Here is a 27,299-nt window from a genome sequence, read left to right as displayed (position 1 = left end):
AAAGGTTACTTTAACTCAGAAGCAGTACTTCCCAGGGTCTGGAAACCACTGGCTGAGAGGGTTACTCAAAGCAACTAAGTCCTCACCTAATGAAAAAAGACCTCAGAATATAATCATAAACCTTAATGCTTGTCTGATCAATATCCGAGAAAGTTAATTGAAACATCTTTGTAGCACATTAGTCATTAATTTTGTCATGGCTTTCATAGCACCAAGAAAAGATAATGGTTTTTAATTTTAAAACATGATAATACTAACTTAAACTGTAATCACAGGACAGGCATATTTATTTAAAAGCTAATAAAAGAAATTTTAATATACCAGCTAAAACTTTAATGAAAGTAATGGCATCATTATGGGTTCCAACCACTGTTTGTCGAAAATGTGATATGAAGAATTACAGGTATTACTTCAATCTGTTTATTTAATGGGGATGTCTAGATATTGTTTTACATATAATTCCTACCTCTATCCAGACCAAGAGCATTGTCATTTGCTACCACAATAGTATTAAGAAGTATCTTTTCAAATAGCTTCCTTACCTACAGTGCACTGACTTTTAATCATCCTGCAATTCCTACAACACTTCGTTATGTTATTCTCCTTTCAAATTTCTGATTCTCACAACCTGCCACATTCCTAATTTCGGAGCTCTCTGGAGCCATTTTTCCCACCTGTAGGCTCATCCCAGGCCCAGTCTCCTATCCTTTGGCAGAAAGGATTTAAAGAGTGTTGATCCAACGCTCTGGGACTAAAAACTCCCTGTTGTTATCAGCCTGGCTATAACCTTGTGCTCCTGATTTGATAACTGTTTTAATATTCTGATTCTAAGATTTACTTCTCCCTATTACATGTATCATTTCCAGTCACTGGGTTCATAGCTTATTCCCCTGAATTTAGTCCCTCCATGACAGAATCATTCTTTGCATTTACATATTAGGGATCAGTGCCTTCCTATGACTCTACCTGGGGGCTGGGATCCTTCTTATGGTTGCTGCCACCAGCTCCAGGTGATTTTTTTTTTTTTTGGTTACGAACATTCATGAGATACAAAGCTGATTGTCACCCCTCGTGACCAAGATGTGAAGGTCAGATCCATACTGGCAGCATGTCCATTACCAAAAATTGCATTTGTACCCCATGTCTCCCATCCAATTATCCCCGACTTCCCTCCCCCTCCCCCTTTCCGCCACACTCCACACTGTAGCCCAAGGAATGTTCTCTCCCTCTGCAAGACCAATGCACTACTGTGGTCTTTCTTTCCTTCCTTCTTTCTTTCTTAGCTCCCACATATGAGTGAGTACATGCAGTATTTATCCCTCTGTGCTTTGCTTATTTCACTCAACATAAGTTTCTCCAAGCTCATCCATGTTGTTGCAAATGGGAGAATTTCATTCTTTTTTATGGCAGAGTAGTATTCCATGGTGTATATATACCAGTTTCCTTATCCAATCATCCACTGATGGACATCTAGGTTGGTTCCATGTCTTGGCTACTGTAAACGGAGCTGTGCTGAACATGGGAATGATGTTTTCCATTCCTCTGGGTATATATCCAGAAGTGGGATTGCTGGATCATATGGAAAATCTATCTGTAGTTGTTTGAGAAAACTCCATACTGTTTTCCATTGTGGTTGTACTAATTTACAGTCCCACCAACAGTGCAGGGACGTTCCCTTCTCTCCACACCCTCACCAGCATTTATTATTCACCGTCTTTTTTATTATAGCCAGTCTAACTGGGGTGAGGTGGTATCTCATTGTAGTTTTAATTTGCATTTCCCTGATGACCAGGTGATTTTGTTGAAAACAAAGCTGTTCAATATCGTAGTCAGCTCAAAAGCAAATATTACTCAGACATTGGTTTTCACAGTATTGTAATTTGGATACAATGTAGAATGAGTGATTTTACAATTGTTATTCATTTCTTGCATTACTGTTCATCGTTTTGAATTTTTCATGGTTTTGAGTCTCATTTTATTTGAACATCATGTTTAGCTAATTATTTCTACTATAAGCTGTTTGTAATATCAAAAAGTTGCAACTGCCTAAATGTCCAAAAATATAAGTGGAAAAAGTTAAATGTACAGCAACTTGTTTTAAAAGATTTATCAAATATCACTCTTATAGAAAATATATATCTCTCTATATATAGATATAGATCTCTCTCTCCCTCTCTCTCCATATAAATATATTATATATATATATATATATATATCTCAATGCGTCCCCAAGAGAAAAAGATACATAAACAAAGGTGGTAATAGGGATTGTTTTTAACGAAGGGAACTGCAAGTATTTTGTATTTTCATCTTCTGCTATTTTACATCACAATCTTTCTAGAATTAATTAATGTATTACTTTCGTAGTAAAAGTGAACAATAAATAATAAATAAATCCAGTTCCTTGATACCAGGAAGCCATATTGCATGATGACTGTTGGGAAAATAGAATAATTTAATCAGGCCCCCTTGCCTTAGGTCAGGTTGTGGGTGGTGTGGTGCATTCTTTGTAAGCAAATTGTGTGTGTGTCGGTGGAGTTAGTGCTCACGTGCAGCGCTGCAACCTTAGCTGGCGTCTGCCTCAGGCATCCGCCCCACGCAGCCATGCTCTCAAACCTATGGCTTCCAAGGACCTGTTTACTGGTTACCTAGCTCACAGACCTGTGTGTGAGGGGTCTGGTGACCAGCCCGGCATGAGAACGGTTTGTGACCCAGTCTGTGAATGGGCTTGAGGGGTCTGTGAGCACCAGACCCAGCCCTAGCACTACAATTGGTGTCACGAACAGGATTCTGACATTAGCCAAGCTCTACAATTGGCCCAGTCAGCAGGATTATGGGCAGGTAAAAGAGCTCTACAGTGACTAAGAGCGCAGGGTCTTGGTCTGCCCAGGGTTCAAAGTCTCATTAATTAGCTCTGTGATGGAGCAAACAGCTTAATCTCTCAAACCTCCAGTTTCCCCATCTGTAAAATGGAGAAAATACTAGTGCTTATTTCATAGGATGGTTGTGAGGATTAAAGGTGGATAATATTTGTAAAAACTAGCAAGGTGCCCTGAACAGTAAGCATTCAGGAATGGTAGCTATTATCTGTATTCTTCTTATTATTATTTAATAAACTTGAAAGCCAATGGTTAAAATATTCCTTTTTTCCCCAGATTTGTTGTAACCAAACTATCACACAAAGTTGCTTTGACCATGCTACTTTTGATTAAATTTCATTTGGTCAAATTGCTCTCAGCCAAAATATATCCAGCTCCACTCCCTGCTGGCCAGAGCTCTTAAATGCCCTGCCCTGGATCTCTTGTTGTCATGCTTGGTTCACCTGTTAACATGATAATGTGTTACTCTGGTTTAGAACTCTGATACCAAATGCTTCTCTGAACTATACCTGAAGTGACCAACCATCAGGTCTGCCTGAGACTGAGGGGTTTCCTAGGACATGAGACTGTCAGTGCTGAAACAGAGAGAATCCTGGGCAAACCAGGACTGTTGGTCATCCTAACCATACCCATCATGCTTTCCAGAATCACGTTCTGAACTCTATGTAAGACTTCACTAGCAAAAGTATGGATTGGGTTCAACTCCTTCTCCCATCTCCAGGCCCAGGTTGGGATTTTCACATTTAGACCCAGTCATGTCCCCATATATGATCCCAACAGCTTACTAAGAGGACTCCCATAATCTGCGCTCTCTCATCCCCAACTAACCTTGAAATAAACTTGCCTCCTCTTCTTCAGTCTAACTGGTACACTTCCTCTCAGAAAATACTGAGCTCAGTCCATACCCCAACTCCTCAGCATCCTCCGAGGCACACAACTCACATCCCTGCTTCATGAAACCTCTCAGCTACTAAATGCATACAGCTTCTATTAGTTAGGAGTTCTCTATACAAACTGCCTTTAACTTCAATTGGTCATATTCTTTCTTTCTGTGGTTTTTTGTCATTTCTTTGGTCTTCTGTGATTTTTGACATTTAATTCATGTGATCAATGAATTTCTAAAATGTGATGCTCTCATCTCCCCAAAAGATGATTTCCTCAACGAGTGGACAAGAACTATCAAGTACAAACTAAGAGCTGCTCAATATTTTACAAATAATAGTAAAAAGCTTGTGACTACAGATGAAAAGCATTTTAGTTTACTAACATTTTCCTTTTTTTATTTACAGCTAGGAGGCTATTACAATAACCCAAGTCATAGATAGTGGTGACCTGAGGAGGCAGTGAGAAGTAATCAGATCCTGAAAGTGCACTGAAGGGAAGGCAGACACCATTTCCTCACAGATTATATATGCAGTGTGAGAGAAGGTCAAGGATAAGTCCAAAGTGAAAAAGTTTTCCCTCAAACACTTACACATGTTGCTTTACTTAATAATAATAATTCTTAAGTATTCAAAACAAAACACCAACTATATATTTCTTTTTTTTCCTTTTGGCAGCTGGCTGATACCAGGATCCGAGTCTGTGACCTTGGTGTTTAAATACTGTGCTCTAATAAACTGAGCTAACTGACCAGCTAAAAACACTAACTATAAATGTTAGCTTTGAATCTATTTCTTCTTTGTATGTATAAATATATTTTCCTGTGGTCCTTCACTCAGGTACTCAAGAAGCAGTCAATTCAGCTATTTTTGAAAGCTAATTACTGTCCTTCAGCCCTGTAAAGGGATTCATTCATAATCTCCAACAACAACAAAAAATTACTTTAGATGATAAATTACTTCAAAGCTCTTCCTTTAGACAGTCAATGTGTTTTGACAAGAAAAGCAGAAAGCAGAATTCTGTTTCTTTGAAGAAAGGTGAAAAAAATAGTAGTGGCTTAGATTTTACTAGATTCATCATTTTGATAACATCATAATATGGAATTCAGATTTACAGGCAAACAAGAGCTTCTCTATGTATGCTGGTTGTCAAGGTATTCAAAACAATTTATGTAATAAAGATAAACAAATCTGGGAAAAAGCAATAATCTGCTAGGATGATTCAACAACATAACGTCAGAGGTGGTGCTATGGAGAGCATTCTCTGGAGTCAGGGGCTCCACCAAAATTCTTATGCACCAAAATAATGATTTCTAAATTCAAAAATTTGAAAATAGTAGCTATATAAATACAGTAGAATTCAAATAAAATTTCAACTGTCATGAATTCTGAATGACTAAATTAACGTAAATGGTCTTAACACAATAAAAAAATAGTATTATCATCAATATCTCCTCCCACACTGGTAACCTAATTCTTAGCTTCCCAGGATTTCTTGGCACACTGGACGAAAAGTTCCATCCCAGGAAATCAGTCCATGAGCAATAGAATCCCATCCCCTATGCCAGAAGCAAGAATTAAAGCCTGAGGAGGAGCACTGGAGGAGGCGGCCAGGGTGGTGAGCTTGGGAACCAGACGGAATTAATACTACTCTGCTACTTTGCAGCCGTGTGACCATCTTCCTTATCCTTGTGGGCCTCAACTTCCTCACTGTGAAATGGGAAAAATAATACCCCTAGACTTATTTATTCCTTGGACCTTATTGATAGTTTCTGATAAATGGCTAAGAACACTCAGAAGAAATAATAATATCCCACACATATATAGCACTTGGCAGTTTTCTAAAATTTTTCATTTGCTTTATTTCATTTTATCTTCATAGTAGCCTTGGAGATATGGATAGAAATGTCAAGTACAGTGGACAGATAATGGGCTTCAGAGTCAGACAGACTTGAATTTGAATCCCAGTATACAACTTATTAGCTATGTATGGTTCTTTAGGAAAAGTTATCTTAACTTCTTTTAGTCTCAGTTTCCTTACCTATAAAATGGAGTCATTAGTATCTACCTCAAAGAGTTGTTCTGAGGATTAAACAATATGGAATATGTAAAGTACTCCTGATAGATAGTAGATACACAGGAAATGATTAGCATAAGCGTCTATCTCCAACAGGAACTCCTCCAATCCGACCGCATTTTACATATCAGAAAACTGAGGCTCAGAGATGATAAATAAACTGTAATCGCACCAATATTAAATCCTAAAGCCAGTCTAAAGCCTGAGGTCAGGATTAGCACCATGAGAAGAACTGGACCAGCTAGGTAAATAATGAAGTAGAATTAGATAATTTATGCAACTATAATTTCAATTTCACTGGATAAAATATTTTCCATATGAGCTTAAAATAATCAAGTACATTTAAGGGCAGAAGGGAATTTGGCCCAATTCAATTTTTTATTCTTTCTGTTTAATTTTTAATGACACACAAAATAACTTTCTTTTTTTGGCCAGGCACTGGACTTGAAACCTATTTTGTGGTCTCAATCTCATGCACAGGAGAAACATATTCCACTGACTAGCTACATCAAATATTAATATACTCTTAAAGTAGCTACTTATATGTGGTATACAACAGAAAAAACAATTAGGGGATAAAAGACTACTCTTCTGGCTTTGGCTTTGCCACTCTTGGGCTCTGTCACCTTGGTCAAGCCTCTTATCATCTGGAACTCTTTTATTTCATCTGTAAAATGATGGAGTTGGACTTTATAATCTCATCCCTTCCAGAGCTAGATTCAATCACAGGTGAAATAAACTTGTCTTTAGGAACATCTAGTTAATGAATCTAAAAGGAAAAGTACATACACACGCTAATCTGATCACTACTTTCCCTCTCAGACCTCACTCTACTAAAAGGAAGATTGGTATGGAATTAAGAAAAATATTTGACTAGGATGTCAGTGAAAAGCTGGAACACACAACCCTGTAAGGTTGAGAGGCCCCTCCTCCAAAATTATATAGAATAATGTAAGCCATTATTTGATAAGATTTTATCAGCTACTTCTGTATTGTGGCAATGGTTAGGACCAAATAAACTCAAGATGCCTTCTAGTCTAATTCTTTCCGATTCTATCACTACATGAAAACATTTACTCTGGATATCTAGGAGATAAATCTACTTTTCAAATTCCCTATCTCCCTTCAACATCCAGCATTACCTATAAACTTCAACTTCCTCTGACAATTTGCCCATTGCCCCTTCTCAAGTACCATGCCCCACTAGGATAGATTTCATGAACTCATGCATTTGAGGTTCAGTTCTACTACTTCTGAACAGCAAAAGAAACTATTTCTATTTCACAAGAAAATCGTAATCCCCACTGTGTGCAAATAAATACAACTCCAGAAGAGGCCATGAGTGATATGGTATTTCAGCTGCATCTGCCTGAGACTTAACTTGGATTTTGTTTACTTGTTGGCAGGCTGCTGTCCACATGTGGACAATGTAAGAGAAATCATGATGGTGAAATTAGCAAAAGCACAATTCATAAAATCCACACTCTCCAGATAAAATGACTAATGGCTAATCCATGCAAAAGGAAATCATCTTCAAAACAACTCCTGGGCTTACAAATTAACAATTTATACCAGTATAGGGGAAGAAAAGTTTGGACTGCTACTTCTATAATCAATAGAAGTAGAAGATAAATGATTATGGTGCAGAAAAGAAAATAGAATGAAACAGTAAGAATTTCATATTTAATATCTTCTCACTTTACCCTTCTTTCTAAAACCCTGAATCAGTCTCAACCTGCACATCAATATCGTTTCTATAGAGTCAATATACAAGGCTGACAAACATCAGGAAAAAAAAATAATTTCCACAGTAAAATTCACAAAACATACCTATAATATTAAGCTAACAATAAAACCAAAAATCTTTAAAATGTGACATAACTGGGTGACGGCACTCCAATTTATTCACTCCCCTCCCAGCTAAAGGGCTATAGCAAGTTGTCATGTGACTCAGAGTACTGCCTGTGGAGAGTGTGCATACCTTATCAAGTGTGACCAGGTGACTTTAAATGACCCATGAAATGTGAACAGAAGCAAAGCGAGCCATGTCCAAGTGAGAGCTTTCAAAGTCATCACATACTCTGGCCACTGCTCTCCTTCCCCTCTACCAGGAAAACACATGTCCCTGATGAGGGCTATTCACTCAGATACCGTGTGGAACCAAGCAGTGCACAAAGCCACAGCCCCTTCAGCCCATACTGTGTCAGCAAGAAAGAAACCTTTGTTGCTATAATCACGAAAATTTTAAGATTGTTTGTCAAAGCAGCCATCTTAGGAAAAGTTGACTGATACAATACCTTAAGCAAAATAGTATTTTAAAATTATTTGAGAGTAAGAAGAAAACATTTTGAAATCAAGGGAAATAATGGGAGGCAGGAAATGATAGATGTATTTAAAATAATGAACAGGGCAGGATACACTGATTTTATTTTTAGAGTGCATTAATCAGGTCTTATAAGAAAAACGAAGTTTCAACCAAATGCACATAAAATTGTCTCCTTTCTAATCACAGCTCATAATCAGCCACACAGCAAGGAAACAGTTTAATATGATTCCTAAGAACGGGATACCATATTAAACAAAAAGTCAAGTCTATAAACAAAGAATATCAATTGCAAATCACTAACATATATCCATATCTTTCTCTAAGGGGCTCAAGCAGAGATAGTAATGTTTGAAATATCTCATAAAACAAATCTGACATTGTGGAGAAAAGAGTCAACAGAAAAGATGAGAAAAATAAAAAGAAAAGGTTGCTACGTAGAAAAAAAGTGATGTGATTCTGGAAAACAGAGGCTGTTGACAGAAAAAAAAAAAAAAAACTTCATCCTTTTTATTTAAAAATAAGTTATCAGTAATGACAGACCAAGAAATTTTAGAGTAAAATAATGCTGCGGAGGATAGGGTAGGCATTTTATGCACAAGCAATTAAAGAGCACATTCCCACTGCATATTTGTTTTACTTTACATCAAAAGCTCTTTTAGCTGACCTCCACTTAACTCATTCCTAGATTTAATGGATACTGCGTACCCTAAAATCATGGAATGATGCCCAAGGCACAGTTTTCTCAGGAGGCTGCTATCCGGTTTGCCACATTCTGTTCCCACCACTTGACTGGCATGCCTGCTTTCCAAGACTCCATTGTGTCTGTATCCACCTGTTTACGACACTGGGACAAGGAACCATAATTATATAATTTAACTAAACTTTAATAAAACAAAGATATCTGAGTAAGAAAAAATGTAATCGTTTCTAAAAAAAATCAATCAAATGTTTTGAAAAGAATCAAAAGTCTGTAAAAGAAATTGTTAAATTAGACGAGACAAAGCAATTATAAAAGCTGGAGGGGAAATCACAAATCTAGAAGGATTCTGTACTTAGGTTGCTTTGCAAGAGTTTGCTCATACTACTTTTAAAACAGTAAAATTAGGTACTATATGTAGTAGTTATGAAAAAATATGGTAGCAAACTCTACTGAGAGAAACTATACTCAGAACCAAGGTGGCTTTGGTCATAAATCTATAAATTGTAAATAAATATATATTTATAAAACTTAAGTTAAAATGTTTGAAGTATCAATTCTATGATTCCTCCATTAGGACCAACTTTTTCTACTAACTGACCAAGAAATGGTTCATATCGCATTAGAAAAGAGACTTTCAACTAAATTTTCATAAGGAAGTCTGAGCAACAGGTCATCCATGCATGCGTCCTACCTGTCTATGCTGTCCCTATCAGAGTATTTACCACACTCATCTGTATTTATGTAGCTGATCCCCAACCAGGACACAAGCTCCACAGGGGAAGGATTATAACCCCAAATTATATACAATTATCATTATCAAAATATTTATTATTCTACACTGCATGAGAATTAGCAAACCACAGGTCTCTCCTTTCCCCTGCTTTCTCCCTTCCCCGTAAGATTGTTAGTTTCCTGAGGGCAGGCACTATTCATATTTATCTTTGTATAACCCTCAGTACTTGATGCAACACCTTGCTCACTGAAGACTATCAATAAAGTACCTGCAGAGTTGAATTAAATATGAGGAAAATCCACTGTCATTTCCTTTTGAATTAATAAGACAGTCAAGGCAAGAATGGCATTCAGGAAGGTAGAATGAGCTGTAAGAAAGGTTGCAGAATCAGTTTCCTTTTCCTAACTAATTCTTAAGAATTCAAAAGTTAACCCAACAGTTGGGATTTTTTTTTTTAGCCAAATCTAAATAAGAGAATAGATAAGACAAGAAGCTGTGCTCCTTGGAAAGAGGATCAGAATTATGTCAAGCATTCACCACTTGACATACCAAAAATTAATTAAAAAACCTATTAGATAAACTGAACATTTATTCAAAATATTTATTGCTGCAGCATATAATGTGCACAGTATTACAGAATACCCACACACATGAGGCTGGTCCCTGCCTTGCAGGATGTTATATGCCCTCAGTAGAAATAGAATAAACCAGCTAAATAACATTAAAGGGTTAAAAGGGTCAAGATAGTGGTACAGAGAATAAAAGCTGTAGAATTTCTGGAGGTAGTTGCGTGAAGACATTTGAAACTCACTCTGACTCTTGAAAGCTAGATAAGTTCTGAAGATGAAATCAGTAAGAAGTGTTTATTACAGTAGGGAAAACAGCATCAGCAAATAGTAGCACTGCAAGAGTTCACGCTGTAGAACAATAAACCTGGCTAGAACATTGATTATCACGGGAAAGTTGTAGATGAGATTCAAAATCCTAAGAAACACCATATTCATTATTTCTGAAATCAAAAGAAATAACACGATTTAAAAGTAGAGATAGCACATGCTATTTGGAAACAGTAGACATTATACATGGCAATAACTGTATGCTAACAGGTAAAAAGATGTTCTCATTCTGTTCTGGCCTCCATGAACAACTCATAGTATTGCCTTAGAGAGGTCTCTTACCAATCTAGTACTTAGGTTTCTTTACCACTAACAGTAGAGGGGTATATTTGATCTGTGAGGTCCCTGCTAATGCAAAAATTAGATAATTTGATACATTTTTATAATGGGCTAAGTGACACAATTTGAAATCTCATTTCATAAGCATGAATAATCAAAGCTTTTTTGTGTTTCTTGTATTGTGTTTTTAATTATTATTTGACTTTCTAGAAGTAAAATATTACTATGGTGTTTCCCTGTGGGTTTTAGATGATGTCAACAGAGTTACAAGTCATAAGTTTTATTCAACAGCAAGGTGAAAAGTATTCCGAAGAATTATTATATATTGCTTTTCCCACTATGCACTGAAACAAAGCAGACTATACTTACAGAAGTTTAATATAAGCAAATAAATGCTTGATAATAAGGACTTTAAATTTGATGAAGTGAAAAACAAACTACTAAAAGCACATTTCATTCCAAAGTCTAGAAATGGGTATGGAATTAAGTCACTCAGTGAAAGCTCTCAAAAGCCTAGCTGGGTTTACATACTATTGCTTATAGAAGAGTAAACTCTCAGAAAGATTGGTTCTTGTCTCCCATCTGCAAAACTAATAAAATAGACACATGTGTAAACTACTGTAAAGTGTACACAGCCTTATCTCAAAGGATTTAATTAACCACAGGAAAAGAAACCAGGAAATACTGCTGATCTAATCTCTGCCCATTGAGGTGAATTAAATATGATCATTAAATTCCAACTTAAGAAATCATAGACACATTAGTCAAATGATTACACATTTAATTAAGTATCATATAGACAGCATATATAGTTGCGGCATAAATCAATCATGATAATGATTTTTAAATTACTTTCTAGACTTCTGTTAAACAAAGCTACAAAGGAAAGACCACATTCAAATCTTAGACTTCCTCTTCGATTCAGACTCTGTACCTTCTTGATGCAACAAAGCACCCAGACAATAGCCCAGAACTCACTAAGTCATCTTCCTTTTTCCTTTCTCCAAGTTGTGTTTTTTAAATCGTGTGGGATTTCTATAGATGACTAAGACATAATCAAGAATGATTAAAGTTCTATGATAACACTTTTCCTAAGATGTTACAACCCAGTACACTTCAAAATTCCCAGAATGTAATATACTTAGCTGAATACAAGTAACTTTATTGTGCAAGTTACATTAATTAATATATAAACTACAAGAGAAGTTTTATACCTTGTTTTGAATATTTTATTAACTCAATGATGGAATGTAGAACTTCACATTTCACTTTGTATTGTCCAGTAGTGCCTTGAACCTTTTATGAGAATCTATTCGTGCACTGGATATAGTACAGTCTTCTTTGAATAAAAATTTCCCCAAAAAATTCAACTTCCATTGGTAAAAAATTAATGTTACTAATTGTAGTGTTTTCTGTTATATCCATTAAATTCACCTCACTTTGCAGTTTGCTGATTGACTACTTTAATGCCAACCATTAAAAAGTAATCCAAAACTTACCAAACAATGTATCTCCAATTTTGAAAAACAAAAACAAAGCCATTTCCTTCTTCATGTTCACACAAAATTTTTGTGTGGCAACAAGTGATATACATGATTAATTCGGGGTATGCATGCTTAATTTGGGGTGTCTAGATTTTTGTTTTAACACTTGGGAAATATATATATATATATGGTTGTTAGTTTAATTTCCTCCTCTAATAAATGGGCTACTCATGTTGTTTGCTTCACTGCATCTATGACAAATCCTTCTTTTTTCATTATATTTTCTAGCAACTAAAAAATTTTAAACTTTCTTCATTTAATTATCAAACCTCTTCTTAAGCTTTGGAATAAAATTGCCCAATTCCAGTGTATGTAATGCAGTGTTGATTAATTCTCAAATACTAATCTTTCATTATTACATTTGTTAGGTAGGATTTGAAAGCACTCCACCACTTCACAGCAAATACCTCCTCTTTCCCATTAGCCTTCACTATTTTGTTATTCTATATCACAGTTTTTTGAGTTAGTCTATACTGGACTCTCTGGTTGTTAACCAACACAGTATCTGAGTTAAAGGCTCTCCTTCTCTGTGGTTATATTTGCAAAAAGACTTTTGACATTAATGATGAGGTGCTGTTGGCTGCACAGCAGTCTGGCTCAGAGATAAAAATACTTACACAGTAGACTAAAATGTGTATATACATGCAAGTACATACTCAGCACTCACACAGTAAAAATGTAACACTTTGCTAGACCAAATACTCAAATGCACGTAAATTGCAGGCCAGAGTTCAAGTGGAAGCATTTGCTTTCTGTTATTTTAAAAGAAACAGACGTTAAGTTTTTTCCAAACTGACAAGGCACATTCAACTAGGTGTACCACATCAGAAAAGAGGCAAAAGAATGAGCAGATGAGGCCAGTTCAACAAGCAATGAGTCCCCACCAGATGCATAGACACTGGGAAAACAAACTTAACCGATACAGCTGCTGTTCTTAAGAAACTGTCTAGTGGTAGAAATAAATATGTAGATAAAATTATCTAAATAAGACCGTGGATATACGTATTAGGTAGTTTGAGTTCCTGTTCTGGAGATGTTGGGAATATTGTTAATTAAATATGCTTTAAATGTTTTAAATTTTAAAGGTTTTTAATTAAATATTAAGTATAATTTTAAACTAATAACAATAACAAATTTAAATTAATTATTAAATATAAGATCTGGCACTTTCCCCCCAGTACAATTTCACAGAATTTCTATTTTCAGTTCTACTTCACATTCACTACTACCAATCCAGTTACCAAAGGCCCCAAATCAATTAGGAAACAAACACTCCTGAGACCTCTCACCTCCTTTTGGTTAATGCCACAGAGGTAGGCTTTGCTGGGTTACCAAAATATCAATAGCATTTCAGCCTCCTAAGGCCATGATTTCTAGGGATACTACCTATTAGTATCTAGCACTGTCCATTTTGAAGGACAGCTGCAGGCAGAATGCAGATGCTTTCTATAAGAAATAATTGGCTTGCACAAAATTTGCTTCTTTAAAAAAGCTGAAAAGTGGCTTAGCACAAACAAACAATCATAAACCTATTCCCAGGGTTGCTAAGTCAATATAATCTAATAAAAGTCTCCGTACACAACAGAATAAGACACCTGCTGCATAGGGCACTTCTTGTGTCTAACAGTCCACACACCCACAGCAAGTACAATGTCATAGTAAATAGTACTCAAGTGGCCTAAGATGATGCTTCCCTGTGCATCTAACTACAAAGGAGCTCAGCAGCAGGGAGCACAGGCTGCTGTGGCCATGGCCTAGGCAGGCCCGCTAGTATTGGGTCCTTCCACACAGCACACTGTCTCTCAAGTAGTGGCTATTTACTGAGAATTCTTGTACATGCACAGAATTATACTAGATACCTTGGGAAGTCTTTACAAGAAATAAAACAGACTTTACTCTGTTTTATAGAGAGAGAAAACTATAACAAAAACTACAAAGCTGACAGGGGTAGTGATAATGAAAATACCAGCTTAACATATATTGGCATGTATAGTGACCAAGTGTTTTACATATGTTATTTCACTTAATTAATCCTCACAAAAATCCAGTGAGGTAGGTATGATTACAATCAATTCATGAGGAGAAACAGAGTTTTAAAGATTATCCTTTCCACTATGAACACAGGAACTAGATCATCTTTTTAGCCATATCTCCAGTGCTCAGCACAGGGCCTGGCACACGGCAGATGCTCCTATCTCTTGGTTGAATGAATGAGTTAAGTAAGCTGCTCAGCCAGAGAATCTACCTATAGTCCTTCAGACAGCATAGCTCATGCTCTTTCTACTGTTCAAAATTACCTTTCTTAGTATTATCCAAATGGGGCTGGGTTTTGCATTCCTTCTGATTCTGTATCAAGTGCTTGCTTTTTCCATTCACTCTAACCTTACCCAATCCTTCTATAAAATAAATTTTCCCAATTGATCATTGCCATAGCCACTCTTAAAGATGGCCCCTAATAATGCCTAATTTTCTGTTATTCAAACCGTCATGTAGTCCCTTCCTGTACTGTACTAGGTTTGCCTCTGTGACTAATAGCATTTGACAGAAGTGATGACATGGTATATTATTTCCAAGGTTAGGTTATAAAAGATAGTAGCGTTCTCTCTCTCTCTCTCTCTCAATATATCTCAATTTTATCACTATGTATAACTTAAGGATATTTCTGTAAACACCTATTTGCCCTGCCAATAAACTACAACCTGAATAAAAATAACAAATTGATAAGTAATACAATTCCCCTTCACATGGGCACAGTAAGGCTGGTATTTAAAACATCATAGAATCGATTGAAAGTTCCCTTTAGTTTAAACGTTACCCTAATAAAAGACAAATATATACCTTACTGAGAGATAATCCATTAAAAAGACAGTTCTGCAAGTTATTTGACTGATATTTTTTATTTTATTACTGAAGAAAATCACTAGGCAGTTGAACATTACTATTTCATTAACAGATAGATCCTAGAATATATTGTAGATATGCTGTTTGTATAAATCTAACATGGAGAAAAATAATTAGAGAAGAAAGAGAACTAGATAAAACTATAATATTGTATATGAGTGGTAAGTCCTTCTGCTATTTTTGTTGGTTGCATGATTGCTTAGTTGATACAACTGCTATTTGAATTTTGCATAAACTCTATTTGAGAAGTCTGTTGATCTCAGTGGCTTGGTGACAATGAAGAAAATCCTATCTGTGCTTTAAAAGCATCAAAGTTGCTTCTCTCTTTAGGGATCCATATTTCATCTCCCAACTCTGCTATACTGAAATTTCATGTGCCACCAGAGAAGACCCCAGGATAAACTGCCTACAATTATCTATCCTCAGGAAAGGCAGAGAAAGGAGATATAATAATCTGTGATAAAATAATGCTCCTGCTAATGGGAAATCTAAACTGATAGCAGAGTCTGAGCAGAACTTTGATGACATATCAGCTCAAAACCCAGTACCCTCTCAACTCATTAGAGCATCACCACACTCTGACACCCCTCATGAACTGGACAAGGACCCAAATGTTTTTCCATATGCTCCTTTTTCTTAGCACACCAAGCCACCTTTTCAGTTATGTTAATAAATGGCAAACAGTCCCAAGAAAATATATGTCTGAAAATATGTCTTTAAGAACATAAGATGGAACACTATCTCTAAAATTTCCAAAAAATTAAAAGTTTAGAGTTAAAACTTTTAATTTTTTGGAAATTTAAAACTCTAAATGACATAAAACTATTTTAAAAAAGAGTTTCCTGTCAAAAAATCAGAAATTTTTAAAAGCCTGCAAAACACTGACTAGGTCAAATATTTTTTGAAATACTACATATGCATATTTTTCCTTTAGTACAACAAAATTAATATTTAATAAAAATCATCCATTTCTTTTGGAGCTTAAGAATGCTTTTGGTTCATTTTAAGCTACATCTGTCACATTTAGAGTTTTCTAGTCATAGTTGGAAACTTGTCAGAAGTCTGAACACACAGTTCAACTATTTACTCTGAAAAGTGTGCATGTAGGAAGAATTGTTTGCTTACAAGATCCTTCTTCAATAATTCAGATACTTAAATCATCATTTCCAAAGCAAATTTTCCAAAATCAAATAAATTGCAAAACTAGAAATATAATCAAGTCTCCAAGAAGGAGTTCCAATCCTCTTCCAAAACAGACCTCAAATTCTTAATCCCTTGTCCATAAAAATTGGACCAAGTATTGACGTTTTCCACCAAGCAAGCTACATAGCCACAAATGTTTCTCATTTACTCCACTCTTGGGACACAGAGCTCAGATAAAAAATTTCCTGAATACCCCAAATTTCAGATGCAATTTGGAATGAAAGTGATTCATAATGTTATGCAGGAAACATTATGATCTGCTTTTACCAATTCAGTGTTTCAGGAATGCAATGCTCAGGAGATCATCCCAACCAATTAGAAGGCTGACATTGCTTTCAGCCATGTGACCCAACTATTATGCTCTCTGCCCCTAGCTCAGATGTGATTTCAAACCCTCAGCAATCCACTACTCCAGCTACTGTTCAAATAAGAATGATATTACCTCAAGGGAACTAACAGAGATCCCTATTGTGTTCTATGACGAAAAACATGGTAACAGTGCACTCAATCCCCCTGTTAAGAAAGGGCGAAACAGTGTTAAAAGAAATGAAAGCCACCGTTGATTGCTTCTAGACAAAAAGACACTTACAGTAGCCTATAAACAGATTTAGATTCTAATTAAATTCATGAGTGAAATTTGACAGAGCCTCTAGTTACATGACTCCTAATCCCATCCTCACCTGCCCCCGCTCTTGCTAAATCATTAATAATTTCTTGGAACACCAAAGTTACAATTGTCATCTTTTGTAGATTCCTATTCTCTTTCAAGGAAAAAAACACAGGTGACATAGAGGAAAAAAGTACTGCACTGAATGCACCAAATGAACATGAAAACTGTGTCTTAGAAAATGTGATTACTAAAAACAAGAGAGTGCCTACAATATGATAAAAGATAGGGCACAGTAGAATAGCAAATGTGGATGGTATAAGATCAAGATAAACACTCGTTGACTTAGTTTTCCATTAATTAAGGAAATAATTATAAGCAAGATGTACAGCTAAGGGGAACTTTTAAAGAAGGATTATCTGAGGAGGTCTAAGGCAAAACTCAAAGCTGAGCACATAACACCTTAAAAAGTTCAGCTAAATGAACAGTTACTGATTCTACAGAAATGATAGCCAAAAGGAAGAAATTTCAAAAACTAAAAGAATTTGGGGAAAACTTAAAGTCATTATTTAAGCATAAGAAGAAAATAATCTAGTTTAAATAACATTCTCTACAAACACAATAATGAAGAACCTACCAAAACAATGGGTTCGCTTAAAGTAAATTTCATGGTTCTATAGGCAATTTTGATAATAGCAGTATTTACAAAGAAACAAACTGAGTCTATAAATTAAAATTATGACATAACCAAAGATCCCGTGAGATGAGTTTGAAGCCATGAAAGAATATAAAATATAAAAAGTCTTGTAAAAAAAAAAATTAACAACTACATATTAAAAATAAAGGTCAGTTTAAATTTGTGATTGGAGGGCCGGCCCGGTGGCGCACTGCTACAGTGCACCGCTTGGGAGCGCGGCGGCGCTCCCGCCGAGGGTTCAGATCCCACATACAGACGGGTTCCCGCTCACTGGCTGAGCGAGGTGCAGGCGCGACACCGAGGTTTGCGATCCCGTTGCCGGTCCCGGTCCGGTACGGACGTGACACTGAGGCTTGCGATCCGTTGCCGGACACGAAAAAAGACAAAAAAAAAAAAAAATTGTGATTGGATCAATGTATCTCATTCATGATCTGAAAAGTGGCTTGAATATCTCTGGCTGTCAAAGATCCTAATTTCCATCCCAACTCAGCCATTTGATAAGTGTCATCTCTTATGTACCTATATAAAAAAAGACAGTAATCACGTGGATTATCTAATACTTATTTGTATTTAAAATGATTAGATGACAACATTAGGAAATGGAATATTCTAGTTGACTGTTTTCTGAATACTTTAAAACTTAATTCTGTGCATTTTCCCTCTTACCACTGTTGATTTTATACTCAGAAATGAAAGAAATAAGCATAATCCTCAATAACTTATCAAACTATCAGAGTTTCTATGAAGAAATGACTACATGTATATGAACACGTGTACATGGTAGACAATAAAATATTGTTCATTCCTTTCTTCTTTTCCCTTCCCCTCTTGCTTTTACTATAGCTTTACTTCGTCTTCTGCAGTTTAGGATCCAGGAGGCTGAGTTTTCACACGTGATAAGTAAGTTCTCTGCCAGAACATAACATTTCCTTATTCTCCTGGTCATCTAACCAATGCATTTTAATTACAGGGACCCTCTAAAAACTGCATCTTTTTCTCTTGCTTTAATTTCCATTGAGGGATTGCCTAAATTCAACTTATAGTTTGTATCAGAGGCTAATGTTATGTGCAGCAGTATACTAGGGAAACATAATTCAGTAAAACATGGTTCCCACCTGTGATTGTTACTTTATATGTCAAACTGACTGGGCCACGGGGTGCCAGACCATTGGTCAAACATTTTTCTGGGTGTTTCTGTAAAGGTGTTTTGGAATGAGATTAATATTTAAATCAGTAGACTTGAATAAAGTACACTGCCCTCTATAATGTGGGTGGGCTTCATCCAATCAATTGAATGCCTGAATAGAACAAATGGCTGACTCACCTCCAAGTAACAGAACTCTTCCACCTGAAAAAATTCTGACTGGGACATTAGCTTCTCCCGCCCAGTGGGCTTTGACATGGGGCATCAGCTCTTCCTGGTTCTACAGCAGCTTCTGGCCTCAGGACTCAAACTGGGATATCGGCTCTACAGGTTTTGGACTTGCCAGCTGCCATAACCATTTGAGCCAATTCCTTATAATAAATATATATATATATACAAGGGTACTTCAAAAAGTGTGTGGCAAAATAGAATTAAAAGATAATATGAATCTTTCCACAAACTTTCTGAAGTACCCTCGTGTGTCTATATGTATATGTATATGTGTGTATATACATATATATGTACACACACACATATACATATACATATAGATGTATATGTATATATGTATATCTATCTGTGTGTATACATATATATGTATATATATCTTATTAGTTCTGTTTCTCTGGAGAGTCCTGACTAACATATCACCCCCAAGAAGCTCAGTCTAGTCATAGGAAACATACCCAAGTAAACTTTCTCCATGAGGCCTTTCCCAAACAATAACACGGAGTATGGTAATATGAACCAAATAAACTATCAAACCAAAAATACTATCAATAAACATTCACTGAATGAAATAAAAGTACTTGAAAGCCAGATCTGCCAAGGACAATATCAAACCCTATAATTCATCCCCTCAAGAACTCTCATAAAGTGAGTGATCAGGTGTTAGCTTACAGGTAGGTTTGCCCTTTCCTGCATATGCTGTCTAGACAAGATTTCTCTGCTTTTATGAGTTAGTTACTGTTATTTGAAGCAGGTCATTGGAAATAAATTTATAACAGAGTACAGTTATAAATTAATTCATCCCCCCTCTCAGTTCAGGGTACAAATAAGAAGCAAATAAGCTCACCTGAATAGCAGCCAAGTTCTTCTGCTCCTGAGATGGTGCCTCATGGACAAAGCGAAGCCAGTTGGAATGTCGTGGGTTGGTAGCATCCAAAATGTACAGAACTTCTCCCTTACTCCCCCGAACCTGAAACATAAAAGGCTCCTGAGTTTACACTTGAAGTCATTATTAGCCATATTAAACATGTCAAGGGTAGGACATGATTTTTTTTTTTCAGAAGTATATATCTTTTTAATTGACAAGTGCTAAATAGATGCTGGGTTAACATGCATTCCTCCCTCGAACACATGTACAAATAAAGCCTACTATTTCATTTGGCAGGTGTCTAGATGACTCACAATTGCAGTCAACTCTCAGACATGTCCTGTGTTGATAGCTGTTTTCTGGTCAAAATTATTTCTCTTTGTAGGTATATTTTAATATATGTGTTGCAATCACAATTGTTCAGTGGATAACCATTGTACCCCTTCCTCTTTTATCCCCAGAAGAGGGTAGTACTGACTGGTTCTATTTGGGGCAGGTGGAGCTGGAGCAATCACTTCAATTTCTCCCTCCAACTGCTTACTGAAACATCTCCATAAAAGAACTTGCTAGCACATAACCAGTGGGAATCTGACATCCAATGGGACACAATTTCACATTCTTTACCAGTGGATCAATGAAGCAAGTACCATTTTTGACTTTTCATGGCCTGCTCATAGACTGCTGACAAGGACAGTGGGCTGTCTGGGAGTTGGGGTAACTACTAAAGGGGCCAGCAGTCCATTGGACATTCTTGAATCCAAGTTACTTAGAATCTATCTTCTCCAAAACCCGTGCATTGTCAGATCCTGGGCATTTGCCCAGTTTAATAATATATATGCTCCAATCTCCATTCAACTCTTGTTTCATGTTTATATTCAGCTGGAATCCAGGAGAGTAGAAGAAAGGAGTGATTGGCACTCCAGATCTCCAATGCCAAGTAACACAAATATAAAGGCTACAAATTCACCTTTGCAGACTTAGAGTGGGGAGAAACAAATTCCAGATTTCTAAAACTGTACTTTATAAAATAAAGGACAATAAGTCCAATAAGGTATGTATGAGTATTTTCATAATACACTTGGACAATCGTTTATTCATTCAACAAATAATTATTGAGTCCTTAATGGCTTAAGGCACTAGGAATCTTTCAGGGAACAAAACAGATAAAGCCCCTGACCTCAAAGCACTTAAAAGTAAACAGACTATGACTATATCTTCATGTAAAGATGAGTGCTATGAAGACAACTAAAGCAGAGTAGGAGAAAAAAGAGTAATGGGAGAAGGGCTATACTGGGTGGTCAGGTAAAACCTCTTTGATGAGGTAACCTGAGAAGAGTTCTAATGGAAGGGAGGAAAGAGGCCAGTAAAGAGCTGGGGAAAGACTGTCCCCAGGCAGAGCAAACAGCAAGTAAAGGGCAAGTAGAAAGGCATCGCGTTTGGAAGCAAATTAGGTTATGTTCACAGAACAGTTAAGAAGGTCATGGGGTTGCAACAAAAGGAGCAATGGAGAAAGTGACCGATGCTGAGATCGGACAGGCTGGCAGACACCAGATCGTGTGCTGACATACAGACCAGGAAGCCATCTCTACAGTTACTTTGGGTATTTACAGTTGTTTTTACCCAAAAATCCATTACAAAAATACCTGCTACATGCACTGCAAAAACTGATATTTCAAGATTCTAATACATATTGTCCAGGAAAAAATACAGTTAGCCTGCTCCTACTATCTGATATACTGCCATGTTCCTCAAACAATTCCGTTTTTCTTAAATGCCCAAGAATCTTCAATAATCCTTTAAAAATCTCTCTAATAAAATGTCAGTCCCTCCCTGGGAAGCAGGAATTCAATTTTCAATGTTACAATTGCTAAAGGAAGAACTTAGGTCTATAACTACTTCATATTTATATTTCATACGTGATGGTATGAAGCTACAAGAATTTATAACACTTCTCACTAAATAACAAACACACTGAGAAGATCTCCTTTGGGAGGTGCCTGAAAAGTGCTCTGCCTGCCTGCTTGTCCCAGACTCAGAAGCCCCACTGGCGGATGCCAAAACGTCCAGCAACACTGCTATGGGTAGAGAGAAAGCACACTCTGCACCTCTCCCTCAAAGAGAATACCAGTTCACATTTCTTTTAGCAGAGTAAACAAATAAGTCTAAATATTTGAGTATAAAGTCCTTCCTTTCAGATACCTCCATAGCTATAGTAACAAAACTTTCTACAGACAAACAGCTAAATAGAGCATAGCAGGTAGCAATGCCATTAGATATCTGAAAGAAAAATTTTCTCAGGAGAACTGAAATTTAAAACCTACAACTGTTGTTGAAATCCACACAACCCAACTAACATTACATAGGGAAACACCAGTGGGTTTGCCCATGGCATACCTCGGTTTGAGAGGATAACACTACTTAGAGAAACTAGTTTATGATCCTTCTTAGTCTCACGTCTGTTACCCGGTATTAAGCACAATATATATCAGATGTGTCTGATATTTGGTGTTCTTTCTTCAAAGATGTGAAATATAACAATGATTTCTCTGTGACTTATTGTACTAAGCACATTAGAGCTTTTTACCAGGGGCACGGTTTGTTCTTTACATATTTCAGCTTTTTAAACTCAGGCCCTTTGGCTCCAACTATGCTCAGCTACTATTAAATATTAACAACTCATTTTCCTTTTCAGTCCATTAGATATATGCACTTACTATTACTTTCTCATACAATATTCCATTTTGAGAGAAATGCACAATTTAATTTTTACTAAAATGCTTCAAATCTGCATACTGATTTACTATTACTTATATTCTCATAACACCTCTATCACAGCCAGCATTATGCTGTATGTTTCCTACATATTCATATTTGAAATAAAATTGTTTGTTAACAAAGTCACCACCCACTTTATTCCAAACACCCTTACCCAAATGACTTTTAAGTTCCTATAGTCTTTGCTCTTTAAGTTCCTATACAGTCTTTGCTCTTTGTGGCCTGTTTTTTTCTAGCTTTCAAGTGGCTGGTCATTTCCTCATTCCACCATCCCAGTCTTCAACACTTCACTAAAGCTGTTAGATTACCTGCTCACTTGACTTTTATTTTCCTACACTAACCACAGCATTCTCCTCATTAACATATCTAAAAGGGACATCCAAAGATAATCTAATCCACCCTTCCTATTTCCAGTGAAACCAAATCAAAACAACTCCAGACAGATGGCTATTATTAAAATCTCCACTTATCTGTTTTAATTTGTTACTGAACCCTGAGGTAATAAATTGAACATTTAAAAAATCTAATGAATAAAGATTGAAAACTCCTCTTAGTATCATGTTCCAGCATCTCACTAACCTTTGCAGCCAAAGTGGATTTTTTTTCCTGTTGAAACTAAAATATCATCTTTTATTTGAATTTTCATAGAAATGAAATGTATTGGTTACTGACCTACTGAGGATTGTCTTCTGCATATCTGGGGCCTGCAATAAAGTCAACATTCTCATCTTGTAGTGAAAATCATTTCAATTCCAAAATCTGTTTGATTTGCACAGGCTTCCTACGCTGGTTACACAAAAAGGTTAGCTAAAGTAGGAAAGGGAAAGAAACCTTTGTGTGAAAATGAAAACCTTTGCACTTCAATATAGCTGTTCATGTCTCTATAATTCTGTCACTTTACATTAAATGAAAATTATCCCTGTGTAAAAACTTGGCAGGTTCTAGCCTCTGATAATGCTACCAACATCACTTTTCAAGGATCTGAGAGAAAGAATGCGCTGGTCATTGCTACTATAGATCTGTACCTTTTTCCAAGCTAAAGATTATTAGCGATGAATATTAAGTTGCAGCTAATTTTGTCTTCCCACCCAGAAAAAGACAGAGGAAACCACAAAAAGATTCAATGCAATTAGAGAAAACTCTAACATGTAAGTGAAAGAAAAAACTGGAAGTAGATAGTCAACACAAATCTTCTTTTCTTAAATTTAAATATTTCCTTTGTTAGATTGGGTCTACTGTAGACAAAAGCTCATTTATTATTTGGATGGTCAATTTTCGAGGAGAAGGTTCTGCACTGTTACTTTCTTATATTCCTTCAACCATTTCAAATGCCTAGGGGACTTTCACTCACTACATACAGGCCATCAGGGTTCTGAGGGCAAAGATAATCAGCCAGATTTGTCCCCCAGAAGTGGCAAATGTAACTAATAAACGGAATTTGATTTAACATGTAAAATTTAACGACAGTGAAATATAGTCACTTCAAAAATAGATAACAATGTCCTTAATGAGAAGTTACAATAAGCTATGTTGTATGATTCATTTATTAAAGAAAATATATTTCCCTTTCTGTCTTTCAAGAAGGCTTTTCAAAGAAGGCAGTTTTAAGCACCAAAATTTAGAGTAAGGATGTCTTTAGAGTATAAAATACCATCGTATTTTTGTATTTACATTACAAGCATTCTTTCTGCAGTTGTTTTTAATTGAAGTAAGGCCATATGCCTTGCCTTCAGTGTTTAATTCACCAGATTACAGGATATCTTTACGAGTACAAAGAAGCAAATGTGTTCAAGTAATCAATTTTGACAGCAAATCGTTGTCAGATTAAAACAAAAAAGAGACACACTTTCAAAAATCAGTAAGGATCATCAATAGGAAACTCTCGTGATTTATAGCTTCCAAGCAAAGGACGTGGGTTATTTTTCCTGTTGATTTTTTTCAAAGGAGTCTGTCTAAAATTCTTGCTTGCTTTGATGCAAACACACACACACGCCCCACTGCAGCTTATATGCTTATGTCTCCCTCCCACCCCACGCCCAAGCCAACTGCTATCTGATCATCCTGACCCGTGGATTCCCCCACCTTCATATGGGAAAACAAATGAAGAAAAAACACAGGCTTTTATAGATCCCTGTCTCTTTACTGAATAACATTCAGAATATAATATACACAAAGTTAACACTTAAAAGGACTGATGAGAAAATAAAGTCTCTTTTTTGTTACAAATATTTAGTGCCTTAAACATATAAATAGCTGAAAAGAACCTCAGAAAAGCATTCTGGATTAGTAAAAATGCTGGACTAGGAGCCAAAAACCCAGGAGTTACATAAGGCTCTGACTGTATGTCACTTTGGGTGACTCCTTTTCTCTCACTGAGCTGAGCCGCACTCCTGACTTCTAAAATGGGGAGGAATGTCTCTGCCCTGCAACCTCACAGAAACTATGTGAGCATCAAATGGCATAAGACGCATGACAGTTCTTTACACCAATGAGCATTCTCTAATCACTAGATATTAGAAAAATGAGAAAACTGGGCCTACTGCGGCAAATAGACACCTTAAAAACAAACATTCCACTTTCAATGGAACTGCTGCGAACATATGTACCATTTTTCTGCCATGTAAACTTTTTCAAGGGAAACATGAAGGATATCCTAACACTACGATTCAAATCCAAACACATATTCAAATACCCTCTGCTTGCACAGTTGAAGGAGGAGCAGGGCCATTATAAGGTAGCAGCAAACAGATGTCATTTCACCTGCACTGACACCTTTTTTTTTTTTTTTTCCTTTTTTTGTCTTTTTTCGTGTCCGGCAACAGATCGCAACCCTCAGTGTCACGCCCGTACTGGACAGGGACCGGCAACGGGATCGCGACCCTCGGTGTTGCGCCCGCACCTCGCTCAGCCAGTGAGCGGGAACCGGTCTGTATGTGGGATCCGAACCCTCAGCGGGAGCGCCGCTGTGCTCTCAAGCGGCGCACTGTAGCAGTGCGCCACCAGGCCGGCCCCTGCACTGACACTTTCTTATGCCAAACTGGAACATGTTACTCTGTAACCCACTGCTATCAACTCCAGCTCTTCCCTCTCATGTACTTTTAATTTCTCTTCTACATATAGCCCTTCAAAGTTCTGAAGGCAGGAATATCTCTTTCTCTGTTTTCTCTTTTACAAGACGAATAACTCCTCCCTTGTCTGATGTGATTTTAAGTTTCTTCGCTATCCTGGTTGTCTTCTTACGGATGCAAACTAATTTGTCAACATCCTCTTTACATGGGACAGAATACAGCATAGAAAGGACCATTATGACCCATGATCTGGGCACTGTTTCTGCTGATGCAGCTTTTTTGGTTGCTACATCTTATGTTTAGCTGAGGATGTCTTTATAAGAAATTAATCGGTATTCACAAAGGTCTCGTGATTCTTCCAAAGACACAAAGACTAGTTTAACTGAGAACCTGGTCAGGTTTATATAGCTAAGCAAATTTTATACTTGTTGGGCAACTGACCACTTAGAGATGGAAGCCTTTCATTTGGTATGGGTGCAAATGCTTTAATCACTAAAAGCTCAGCTAATGTGTCTTTTTTAAAAAACTTCCATTGCCTTTACTTCCTTTAAAAGTTCAAAAATATTTCATGAGAGATAATGAGACTTAATGTAAAGCACTTAAAAGCATTCCATGTCTTGCCTTTCAATGTACTTTTTACATTGGGCTAATGTTAAAAGAAGAAATAACTGGTACAAACTGAAAGACACAGTGAAAAGTGCATCATCCTTTCCACAGTAAACTTAGGAAACTGCCCTAACAGTATAGCCTTTGTCCCTTTCCACAGTTTTACCAACATGTTCAGCTATTCAGATTTCAGTGGCATTTTTGGACAGACAGGTTTCTTATCACATAAAGTAATAAAGTGAGTTTAGCAGACATTAGCTTATTATATCCACTCTTTAGGGGTTTTCTATAAAGAATATGAAGGTTTTTGTGCACGAATGTTGTGGCATCTATTTTGGCTACTTAGTGGCTTTCTTTAAATTACTTTTTAATTTTTTTCTCTATTGTAAAGCAGGTGACTTCTCTATAAATAAAGTGTCATTCCACCAAAAAAAAAAAATAGTAAATCATATTAATAAAGTCAGCAAGGCTTTCAACAGTTTGACCGCATCCACTGCATGCATCAGCTTCACAAAACTTTAAATCTATTTAAAGTTTTATGAGCCCTTATTGTTGCCCAATTTTTTAATATAGGTTTGAGGCTTGCACAGACTAACAGCCTTATAGGCAGCTTTTGAAGAGTTTTCTGTATAGCATATTAAAAGGTTATATAAAATGTGCCAAATAATAATAAGCCATTTTTAGTAGCATAATTCTAATCATTAAATATTGAATCATTTCAAAGAGTTGGTGGTCATGTAAAAAGCCAATGACAATCTCCAAGATCCAGAGATTGTTTTGATGTTTTTTAAAAGACAACGCTTTCTATCCAAAACCTTCTGTGCAAAGGTTATAGAAACACTGAATATCAAAGAGCATCATGTAGTCCACAGTCAGGGAAAAAAAAA

General features: G+C 36.5%; 1 protein-coding gene across 2 annotated transcripts in view; it reads right to left on the bottom strand.

Annotated features, from left to right (window-relative positions):
• The window catches only part of PRDM5 (PR domain containing 5), a 227,010-nt gene that overhangs the window by 131,926 nt on the left and 67,785 nt on the right, over positions 1 to 27,299 (bottom strand). For both annotated transcript variants that reach the window (XM_008579302.1, XM_008579303.1), the window contains exon 3: positions 19,943 to 20,065. In XM_008579302.1, the coding sequence (XP_008577524.1) occupies positions 19,943 to 20,065 (123 nt within the window). The remainder of the gene's footprint in view (positions 1 to 19,942; positions 20,066 to 27,299) is intronic.

This window comes from Galeopterus variegatus, unplaced genomic scaffold (genome assembly GCF_000696425.1).
Source record: "Galeopterus variegatus unplaced genomic scaffold, G_variegatus-3.0.2 Scaffold1852, whole genome shotgun sequence".
NCBI classification, from domain to species: domain Eukaryota; kingdom Metazoa; phylum Chordata; class Mammalia; order Dermoptera; family Cynocephalidae; genus Galeopterus; species Galeopterus variegatus.
This window is presented reverse-complemented; position numbering and strand designations above follow the sequence as displayed.